Here is an 11,248-nt window from a genome sequence, read left to right on the forward strand (position 1 = left end):
GTACTACTGATACACTGTACACAACAGCTTTCGAATGCCTTGTTCACTGTTTGAATGTAGCTCGATATCAGAGGGACTGTGTTTGATCTGTGTTCTCCCGGTTCCTCTCCCCGTAGCGGACTACATCGTGATGCAGTTTGGCCGTGTGGCAGAGGACGTGTTCACCATGGACTATAACTACCCTATGTGTGCCCTGCAAGCCTTTGCCATCGCTCTCTCCAGCTTTGACAGCAAGCTGGCATGTGAGTAGCGATCGTTCCAGCTCCCCCCCCCCAAATCTGCTGCCCCTTCTGGGAAGCTACCTGGCCTCGCCCCTATGACCCTGCCCCCAAAAGTGAAGGTGTTCGGGTCTCCACTGACCTGGCCATCCCCTGAAGGGCTGACACTATCCATGGAGCCTGACTGAAGCCCCCAACAGTGAAAAACCCAGAACTACGGCGGATCTTAGAACAGTGTGGAGGCACAATCCATGTGTGTGTTGGTATGCAGGCATGCGTGCATATGTGTGTGCGTGCGTGTGTTTGTCAGTCTTCAAATGCTCCCCAGGACTCTTCTGAGGTCTGTTTCGGACAAAGGTAGAATCTTAGTCAGAGGAGAAAACAAGCACAAAGACTAATCCACTGTCGTGTTTGAAGTCCTTAATGTTTCTTACTGATCTACGAACACCGCTAATGTCGACGTTTTATAATTCTAACAGTTCTTAAATCAGTTGATTAATGACTTTACATGAATTGCATATAATTGCATAATAACACTAACAATTGTCCAGCCTCAAATTCTGTTTGAATGGGTTGAATGTGACCCATACTGTGTGATGATTGTGTTGAAGTGACTAACCTCCTAATTTTCCTCTCATATAATGAGAAGGCTTCTCATTCCCAGCTGGGGTTAAAGGAGGAGCTATATTTATCACATAATTAACTTCTGCTGTTAGATGAATTATGATATCATTTAATACGATAGATGCATCAATTTTAACATCCCATTATTTACACATAGGATCACATAAATTCCATGTAATGTCCCCTTCAAATATTAACATTCTTTTATTTATATTGTTATTTATATATTTATACAGTTTTATGCATTATCATTTTCATCTATGTCTATCTGATAGCCAGAAGCACACAGCATTTCCCTACTTGATAGAAGGGAATATCAGTCCACATTAACAAGATAAATAATTCAACTGCGAGGCAGGATGCTATTGTGTACAGGATAGGACTATATTCAGTCAGAGAATGTTCAGGAAGGAGCACTTTAACTGACATGTATGGTGGATGTGAATTAGCTGTACATATTGTAATTGTGCCTTTGGAGATTAAATCCAGTATAATGCTTTATCTATAAATATTTCATCTCTGCTTTAAGTACCTTGTGTTGTTATCAGCCCCTTTTGTTTTAGACCTGAGGCATGCCCATGGTAATGTAGTATCCTCCAACTTCAAAAAGAGCTTCTTCTCCTCAGTAAAGGCTTCTTGAAAGTGCACAACAGCAAGTAACCATTTGCAGCGGCAGCCACTAACATTCTAACATTCCAACTCCAACCCCATCCCTCCATCCTCTCGGGGGTCATACCATCCCACCCTGTCATGTCCTCTTCCTCTGGAAAACAGCGAATGACGGATTCTTTTGGTTGATCATATTTTTACTCTTAAAAAAATTGATATATGTCTTCTCACGTCTGGAGGGACAAAATCCTTTATTGAAATACAAATCTATTTTCTATTTTATTATTACTAAATGTCCAATTTTGTCACATGAAGGAAAATAGCAAAGAACAATCTCCGATGCCTCCTGTTGTTACTGCGAGTTTTAAAAACACTGTCTACTTTAATCCAATGTGCTGTTCTTGTACCTTATTGTGATCTAACTATACTGAATACCAAGCAAACTTCTGTGATCTTTGCAGGAAAAAAAAGACTGAGCTTTTCATACAAGTTTCTTTGTGTCCGGGTGCAAAAAGTCATATTATTAAATGTGTTCTAGTGCCGTTTCACTGTAATGTATAATGTGTACATTGGTCAATTTAATTGTGTTTGTTTATACACAGTTCTCTACAGTACAGTATGACAAAAACACAAATAAAACTGTTGAGTCAGCAAATTCCTCTATGTACTTGTATGAAGTTATTTCCATAACAGATTATATAATTTAAAAAGGAATATCCACAAAATGCACATGTACAAACATCAGAGGTAGAGTTTTGATCTTGAGATCGACCAGGAAAGTAGAGGTAGTACATACATTCAATATGAAAGGTCATTTTAGGTCCAAACTGGTTAGGAACATTGTGCTGTTATCTATGTCTCTCTCCGGTTCCTCATCCTCACCCCACTGGTGGCCAGGTCCCTCATCAGGACTGAAGGGGTGGGACTCCCTCCTCGAGGTGGGGGAGGAAGGGACAGGAGCAGGCACTCTTCCTCATCCACCTCCTCCTCTGCCTCCGCCTCGGGGTTGCGACAGACGTCATAATCTAATAGGAGACTCTCGGCTTCAATCAAAGGGTCCTCCTCCTCCTCCCTCTCTTCATCCTCCTGCTCTTCTTCCTCCTCCTCCTCCTCCTCTTCTTCCTCCTCCTCCTCTTCCTCCTCCCCCTCCTCCCCTACTTCCACATCCTCCAATACGTCGACCTCCTCCTCGTCTTCCTCCTCCTCTTCATCATCTTCCTCCTCCTCCTGACCCTCATAAAAGCGCTCTTTAGGATACTGGAAAACATCTTTGTGCTCATTAAAGCTGATTTGTTTTTTCGCTTTAGGAGATGGCCAGAGCTCCCTCCCAACAGCCACTTCCAGCCGCTGCCCCCTTCCTCCCTCGCCGCCCAAGGCAGGAGGGAGACCCTCCCTCTCTCCCTGCTCCTCCTCTTCCTCTTCTTCCTCCAGCAGGACTGGCAGCCTGGTGTCCACCTCGACCTCCTCCTCCTCCACCTCCATCCTCTCAGCCAGGGCTTCGGGGGTGGGCCGCCAGCAGCCCGGCTCCTCAACCACAAGGCTGACGGTGTCGTACCTGCGCCTGCCACAGGGCTCCTCGTACTGGGGGTAGGTCTCCTCGGGGTAGCCTGGGTGGACAGGCACCGACACACACGAAGAAAGCACTGTTATAAACCACATGATATGCCTCAGGGAGCAGACGTCCACACTTAGCTATCTGTCTCTGCACCGTGTGCACGCATCAGCTTATCAGATAGCATGGATACGTGGGTGCAGTACTGGGTGTGTATTGCATGGCGACAGTGAGCGCATGTGAAGGTCTTGCTGTCGTTACCATCCCAGTCCTCTGTGTAGGTCACCTCCTCGGCCTCGATCTCTGGGGAGGCGGCCTCCGTCCGACCTTCCTCCATCACCCGGCTGATGTCCTTCAGCTGCAGCCGCAGCCTGTCCTCCTCCTCCTCCTCCTCCTTCTCACGCTGCCGCTGCTGCCGGGAACCACCTTTACTCTTGCTCAGGCGCCGGCTCTTACTCCTGCATTTACCCCTCTTGACACTAGAGGGCAGTGTAGGAAAATGAAGTCAGTCGGACGAATCCCTCTACGTAAACCAGATGAGAACTGTTTAGAACTAATAAATGATTTCTGAGTTATATTCAAGCTGCGGCAAAAAAGAAGAAGTCAACCTGCATTTCAGTTGGCTGTCACATTTGTCAGACACAATGAAACTACCTCTGAAACGCAGAGAAACTCCAGCAAACGAATTCGGAGGAGGCGTTTATCAGAAACAGCCCACCGATTTGTACCAGCTTTCCTCCGTGTGTCGTTTCTCCGGCCCTGGGCTGATGACCTGAGCCGTGCAGAGTGCCTGGGAGAAGCCTACCTGTCGGGCGCCCGGCTCGTTCCAGAGACGATCATCTCCATCAGCTGCTCCGTCTCCTGCAGCCTCTGCTGAAGCCTGGCCAGCTCGTAGTCAGCTGGAGGTGAAGCCAGGTTAGTTACACTGCTGCTTGGTGGAGTTGTAATACTGTTACCAGCCCCCTTGAGGTCTCTAGCCTGTTCAATCCCATTAGACCTCCATTCAACACACCGGGGAATGGAATCACTGCATTGTTTCCTTAAGATTGTTGTGTTATTTCATTCTGAGCGTGTGATGTTTACATGGATTGAGGATGAAGGGGATTCTGATATGGTGACGGGTAAATCGACGTACATATCGGATTTCTTTGATTTGGTGTTGGAGGAAAGTGGCCGTCGGACTTGGTAGGTGGTTTTCCTTTAGATGTCATCTGTGGATACAAAAAAATACCCCTGTGGCAGTGGAGGTTGGGTTGGTGATGCTACCGTGGATCATTTGTGTGTAAGTTACATTTACATTTAGTCATTTAGCAGACGCTCTTATCCAGAGCGACTTACAGTAAGTACAGGGACATTCCCCCAAGGCAAGTAGGGTGAAGTGCCTTGCCCAATGACACAACGTAATTTGACACGGCCGGGAATCGAATCAGCAACCTTCGAATTACTACCCCGATTCCCTAACCGGTCAGCCACCTGACTCCAAGTTCAGCTCACCAGGGTGGAGCTATCCTGCTACAGTAAGTATGGTTTATTAGGTTCAGCTCACCTTGTAGAAAATAAAGAGGATGTAAAGGAGAATTCCAAATCCATAGATGGGTATGACCTGCCCCAGGAGGCTGGGCCTGCTGGCTCCACTCATGCTTTTTACTTTGGCCATGATATCAAGGCTTTGAGTCAGGGGGGGCACAGAGCCCTCCTCCCACAACCCCTGGTCCTCTGGCACAGGAAGACGATGCATCATAGGGGGGTAGTAACCTGGTCTGACTGAAGGAGATTGAAGGGTTACTTACTTACACACACACACACACACACACACACACACACACACACACACACACACACACACACACACACACACACACGCACTAGACACATTTATACACTTTACACCCCTACATCTTAATAGTGTTGTTGATGATGACCAGTCTTGCATTTTACTATCTATTAGACCAGATGGAAAGATTAAACAAATAGTGTTCTGTATGCAAAATGTCGCTAGATGGAAATTAAACTTGAACAGGAGTAAAACAAGTTATCCTTGACTAATGAGAACAACTTTTGTTCAATGTGGAGGAGATAAAACTGGTGGTACATTAGGACAGATGTGACATAACATGGCAGGGGATTAAATGCGCGATTTATCTTGAGAGCGCCTTTGTGAAAAATGGCTGATTTTATCGTGCGTATTAACAAAAATAATAATAATTATAACCCGTTTTTTTACAGTAAAATGTCATACATGTATTTTTGAGAAATCGGTGTTTACTTTATTTGGCCACGGTTCACATACCACTGCTTTCAAAAGTCAGCGCTTTAAACTAGCTGACACGAATGAACAGAAACAGAATTATCCTATGACTGGCAAATGCACAACCCTCAATAACAGGAATGATAATCCGCCTTACCGTCGGCCTGCCCTACATCTTTCTTCCCTCTGGGCAAAAGCATTTTGGGCAGGAAAAGCGAAAGACATAGCACGGAGCAAGAAAATAGAGTAACCTTCTGAAAAGTTGTAACCAACATTCTGTCAATGACAACGTTAATTTGATCTAAAAGAGAAACTGCAACACTGGTATACAGGTCGGAAACCACAGTATCCTCTCCATCACATTCTCACTGTAACGGTTCAACGAAAGTGAGGCGGTGAGTCGCTGCTGAGGGTCTGCACATGTCCAGCAGATGTCACTATGGGTCCAGTAAAAATATCCATAGCTTCCAAATATTAGTTTTATTTATTGCAACAAATAATGCATGACCCTAGGAATGACCCTAACCCTAATCGAATTGATTTTTAACCTAATTTCTTCATGGTGCGTCTCGAATATAAGATTTCTGTGTTTTGTGGTTTTCTGACCATATTTTTACCTCATTGGCATATTGGACATAATGTTGTTGAACAAATTCTCCAATAGATGTCACCAAATACCCAGTAAGATTTTTAATAGTCAGTGCTGTGGAGTTAGTCAGATTCCACCATCTTGCTTTTTGGATTTTGTAAGAAAATGTTCATCCTGACTTTGCAGTGAAGGCTATGTTTGCTATAAAAAGCATCAACACAGAAAAGACCCTGTCATATAGGGCTGCCAATGGAAAATCACACTATTTACCATTGAGTTAATCAGTAGGCCTACTACATGTATGCTCTATATCTATTATATTTACATTTAGTCATTTAGCAGAAGCTCTTATCCAAAGCGACTTACAGTAAGTACAGGGACATTCCCCCCGAGGCAAGTAGGGTGAAGTGCCTTGCTCAAGGACACAACATCATTTGGCACGGCCGGGAATCGAACTGGCAACCTTCAGATTACTAGCCCTATTCCCTAACCGCTCAGCCACCTGACCCCTATTACTATAGATTAAAGGTTCCCCTCAATCTTCAAGTAGATCTTAGTTGTTAGGGTCTTTTGTTTCAATGAAATGATAATAACATTCATATATTCTTTGAAATGTTTTCCGCTGTATCCAGATGTGTTGAGATTTGTTGAGAAAGATATCTGTTTACTACATAGGAGTATTGAATCCAATGTATTGCCATTTTGCATCACTAAATCAATCTGATCTTAATATTTAGTACACACAAATATGTTAATTACACACAAAAACAGTTACATCTAAATGCACATTGTCATCAGCTAAACTCACGTCTCAGCATGACAAGATAGTAAAGCACTGGTGATGTACAATCTAGTCTGCACTGTTGTTGTAGATGTGACACATTGTGATAGGTGGCACTATTGTGCAATATTGGCCTTGCAACATCTGTAAGCTTTTAATCTGGTGAAACAAAATGCTGTATTTGTTTACCTTTTTTAGATGGCTGGATTATAAATTATCTGTGCCAACAGGCATATGATTTTGACAGAGATTATGACTGCTGTACAGATTCTGAACTAAACAGATATTTTAGTTTTTTTGTCACCAGTGGTTCAAAGTGGTGTGCATACGCTACTGCATAGATGTTTCGACTATTGTCTGTGGGTATTAGAGATCAAAGATATCGAAATGTTTACCCTGAACTAGTTGAAACTTAAAGAAAAGATTATTATTCGACTGTCACTCTCCCCCATTCCATTTTATTTCCTATTATTCTAGTCAACTCAACTGTGAATTGGCTGAAAATGTATTTCCATATCCCCCATAATTGCAGTGTTGTTAAAATAAGACTTTCATCGTTCTCATGGAAACCCCTAAGTACACATCATGCAGTGCAATTACTCAAAAACGAAAACCTGCTAATGTCAGAGTGGTGAAAATATCACAGCACACCGCTATTCCCCAAATCCAACTGGGAAGTATTACATTTTGAATTTGACCACATTCATGCTCATGGACACATGGAAAAGCTGTCTAAAGGAATGAAAGTGTGTGGGCACAGTTTGGACGGTGCCTTTGGGGATTTGCCTGGTTTGGTTTGAGTGATGCCATGAAGGAGGTATGTGAGAAAGTGTGTCCAGTTCACACTGCAGTGCCGTGGCGGACTGGTAATGCAAGCCCCTCTGCCTCTGTCTGTTTACTGCACTTCTGTCTTATCAAGCCTTTAATTACTTAATTATTCTTCATTAGGCTCAATTAAAATACAATGGACTCACTGCAGCAAAAGTCAGGCAATGTCGGCTCTCTCCCGGCAGTGTGCTGAACAGGACATGGGCTACCTTGATATCCCTGCTGTGTGTTCTTGGAAAATGTATTTTGGTTATTCTTTGAATGAAAGCCTGGGAAGTCTTATTGCTATGCTAACAGCAATATATAACATTGACTCTTATGAAATGTTCATGCTCCTCTGTGTCTAGTGAGGAATAGATTCACATACATGGCAATCAAAGCACCTTCACCAAGCCAAATTGCTTTCAGAAATAGAAATGGTTTTCTTTCTCTATATTCATGCAAGTGATTTGTTGTGCAATGTCACCTTACTCAGCGGTAGCACACCAGGTTTACATCAAGTTTTTTCCCATCCACTTTCTCTGCCTCTGTCTAAATCAGTCAATTTATTTCCAAATTGCAAGTCGAGTGTGGGAGCAAGGGCTTCTTTTTTTTTTTCCAGTGGTGGCGAAATATTAAATCAATGCACCCCTATATATCGAGAAGGTTTAATTTCTTATTTGATATTGATGGAGATGAACCTGGCTTTGAGTGTCATGAAGGACATAGTGTTACAAATCCCAGGCCTTTATATTCATAGAACAAAGACGGTGAGGAGTGAATGAGCTGGATTAATCCAGTGGAAGCATGTTATGCAGCACGGGCCAGCCCTTGACTGGCTTTACTGCTCGTCTGCTAGACTCCACACCTTTATTTATTAGCATCAGAAGAACAACAGTAGCCACTAGCCTCAGAGAGTAATCCACTGGTAGCAAATTTACATTTCTTCCCACCTCTCTGATTATCCTCACGGAAACAGCATGTACAGGAGTCATACTGTCAAAATAATGCGAGTGACCCATGCATTATTGCTTTCTACAAGAATGTATATTGAATTCATAGTCGATTGGGGTCTATCAACAATCTGGAGACTGTTGATGCCGACTGTGCTACTGTGCATCGTGAACTTCTTATAATAGTCGTGTGGCCATGCATGGACAGCGCTGTTGTGTTACCTGTCTGTCCGAAGCGAACAATATCAAAACATCGCTCCACCAAGTGCTTGTTTTCCTGCATTCTCATGAATGAGATCCCGTTGCGTTCAAACGAGCCTGCTTCAAACCGTTTGTTTCACAGAGAGTTAATTACAGCTGCTTGACCTATCATTTTAAAGGTAAGCCTTGGCTGATTGTTTTTTCACACCGTGAATGAACAATTGATTTGCTTTGTTTGACATATAGAGTTACTCAGCCAAGAGCTGAGCCAGTGTCATCCCCATCGAGAGCGCTGAGGAGCGAGGCAGTAGCCCTCTCCTCCAGAGGGGCCTGGGCTGAAGTTCACCTGATACTGCTTTGATCTGCAGCAACAGGGGGGAGATGATTTTATTTAAGGTGTCTCGGCGCTGTGTGAGGTGCACGGTGAAATTGTAGGTTTATTTGAGCTGTTGAGAGGAGACTGTATGTGCCCCCACACACACACACGCGCACGTGGACACACCAGCAGGCACTCACACACACACTCACACACACACACCACACACAACCTGAACTACCAGCATCAAGGCATGTCCACATTTGCTGTTGTGCAATTGTTTTCTATCTTTGGCACACAGGCCTGGATGTGTGTGTAAGCAATATATAGCAGTAGCATCCCTTGACCTTGTGAGAACTCTTACAGCTCAGCTATGTATACATTCATTACCCAACGTCAATCTAAAATATATATTCGATAGTATGTGTTTCATGTTGAACAATATGCCAGTTGCCTACAATCTCATCTGTTACATTGGTAATGAAGACATTACATAGACAAAGAGTGTCCAAATTCATGTTGTGCTTGTGTGCTCTAACACTCTGAGGTTTATTATTCTTCACCAGATACACTGTTATATGAATATAAATAGAATAATGTATTGGAAAAGGAAAGAGAATCAAGACCCTATTTTGCTGTGATAAATTGAGATATTTATTGTATCTTGCTTTTAGAAGACAATTTGATGGCTGAAAGAGTCCAGCATCCCATTTGGAAGCAGTCTGAAGTTTTCCTGAGTGTCCTTCTGACCGTCAGGTTCAAAAGTTTACAAGGTTTGTAGTGTCTGCGTGGCAAGCATTTTACAACCGACATTAGGAGACAGTTCACCGCGTTAGCGCTTCACAGGAGTGCTCCATTTTAGGTACGCTGCACATCCCCTCAAACCTTCCTCCCCTGTGTATGCCAGGCACCTTGAATGCCCTTAACCAGGCCTAATAGGAGATAATGTTAGTGCTCTGCAAAAGAAGAGAGATTCTTTTTGAATTATTAACAAGTTAACTTTGTAGTGGAGGCACTTCATCCCCGAGGACAAACAGCCCAAATGTTTGCAAAATATAATTAAGCCGAGGCATCTTTAAATGTCATTGCAGCCTGTGCCATGTTTCAAATTGTTCTGCATCAACAGAATTTAACGAGATGGCTAAGGAATCCATTTCCTGCAAGCATGTGATAAGCCACACATACAGTGGAGCACTTTCATTGATTGCCAAAATAAAGCATTTTGTATGCAAATGGGGGGATGGAGTGGCTAAGCTGATTCAGTCGCATGGACACCAAATAATGGCCTTTACAATTAATACTCTTGCATGCTATCCATTGAAAATTTCATCTCCTATTTAATGGCTCTAAAACATTTACACATGCCCAGAAAAAGAGGGGAAACGTCCTGTGTTCCAATGGATTAATATGTAAGCCAACAAACAAATAAAAAAAGCTGGGCATCCCTCCCTCGCCACCTCCTCCTCCTGTATTGGTCCTCTTCCCGTTGTCTCATGCTCCTGCACATTTTGGATTAACTGATAATCTTTGAACATGAAGGCAGGTCTTCCAACCCTGTAGGGGGTGGGGTGTTGAAAGCGGGTGGGGGCTTGGTGGAGGGGGGGGGGGGGGGGGGGACAAAGTGAGGTAGCAACGGATTGGAGCCAGTGCTGCATTGTTTGAATGTAATGTGCTTGTCTTCGACTTGTAAACACGTCTCTTTTTGTTGTTGCGATGCAGCCTTCCACCCCTCCGCCCTGCAGGGTTAGTCTAATGAGACGCGCAGGTCTGACGAGATAAAAAGCCGATGCGGGGTAGAGGGGACTGACATCTCTACCCCTCAGGATGGCTCAATAAACCACCCAGTCAAACCTCCGCAGTGGAAGCTTGACGGACGTGCAGTAGTGCCCGGCTCTCCACTTGTCATCTGTTAGCGGATATCAGCAATGTTAGCCTGGCCTCCTCTCGCTGCCAGCTAGGTTGCGATCGAAGGTGACCTCTCGGACCTTCCTCTTCAGGAGACTGTGGGCAGTGTTGTGAGTGAGAGAGTCTGCTACATTGCCTTGGTGAGGACAGACCACGTTTGGTGCTCTCCTGCACTCCTGATATGCACACAATGGAAACACACACACACACACACACGTGACGCACATCCTATCCACTCAAGGAGGTTGTGGCAACCAACATGCAAGGTACTGTATGTAGATGTGATGACTAAAGAGGTTTACACCGTGGCTCCTGCTTTGTTCCTCCAGCGTCCCTCAGAAGACAAGGTGTGATGGAAGCAGCCACGGGGCCGCACGTGACACCGGGACGACGAGTGAGGCTCCGTATGTGTTTTGAAGGGGCTGAAAAGTTCTCCACATTGACT

General features: G+C 44.2%; 2 protein-coding genes across 5 annotated transcripts in view; one reads left to right on the plus strand and one right to left on the minus strand.

Annotated features, from left to right (window-relative positions):
• Positions 1-2,103, plus strand: part of tub (TUB bipartite transcription factor) — a 43,444-nt gene extending 41,341 nt beyond the window's left edge. For all 4 annotated transcript variants that reach the window (XM_062471942.1, XM_062471943.1, XM_062471945.1 and 1 more), the window contains one exon: positions 117-2,103. In XM_062471942.1, the coding sequence (XP_062327926.1) occupies positions 117-250 (134 nt within the window). In that variant the 3' untranslated portion in view covers positions 251-2,103. The remainder of the gene's footprint in view (positions 1-116) is intronic.
• On the minus strand, positions 1,686-5,635 carry ric3a (RIC3 acetylcholine receptor chaperone a). Its single transcript, XM_062471946.1, has 7 exons — positions 5,409-5,635; positions 4,550-4,767; positions 4,139-4,214; positions 3,809-3,902; positions 3,265-3,494; positions 2,634-3,058; positions 1,686-2,513 (listed from the first exon to the last, which is right to left on the minus strand). The coding sequence occupies exons 1-7, from the start codon at positions 5,524-5,526 to the stop codon at positions 2,304-2,306; spliced, it is 1,371 nt and encodes a 456-aa protein (XP_062327930.1). The 5' UTR covers positions 5,527-5,635; the 3' UTR covers positions 1,686-2,303.
• Between the last annotated feature and the right edge of the window lie 5,613 nt (positions 5,636-11,248).

This window comes from Osmerus eperlanus, chromosome 10, assembly GCF_963692335.1.
Source record: "Osmerus eperlanus chromosome 10, fOsmEpe2.1, whole genome shotgun sequence".
NCBI lineage: Eukaryota > Metazoa > Chordata > Actinopteri > Osmeriformes > Osmeridae > Osmerus > Osmerus eperlanus.

Bases quoted from the DNA above. Each gene is read 5' to 3' on its own strand.
- ric3a (XM_062471946.1), bottom strand. From the start codon at position 5,526: ATGTTGGTTACAACTTTTCAGAAGGTTACTCTATTTTCTTGCTCCGTG. The intron at 4,215-4,549 runs GTGAGCTGAACC...TTGTATCCACAG, and splicing joins TCCTCTTTATTTTCTACAAG to ATGACATCTAAAGGAAAACC. The intron at 2,514-2,633 runs GTCGACGTATTG...AGGGAGGAGGAG, and splicing joins AGGAGGAAGACGAGGAGGAG to GAGGACCCTTTGATTGAAGC.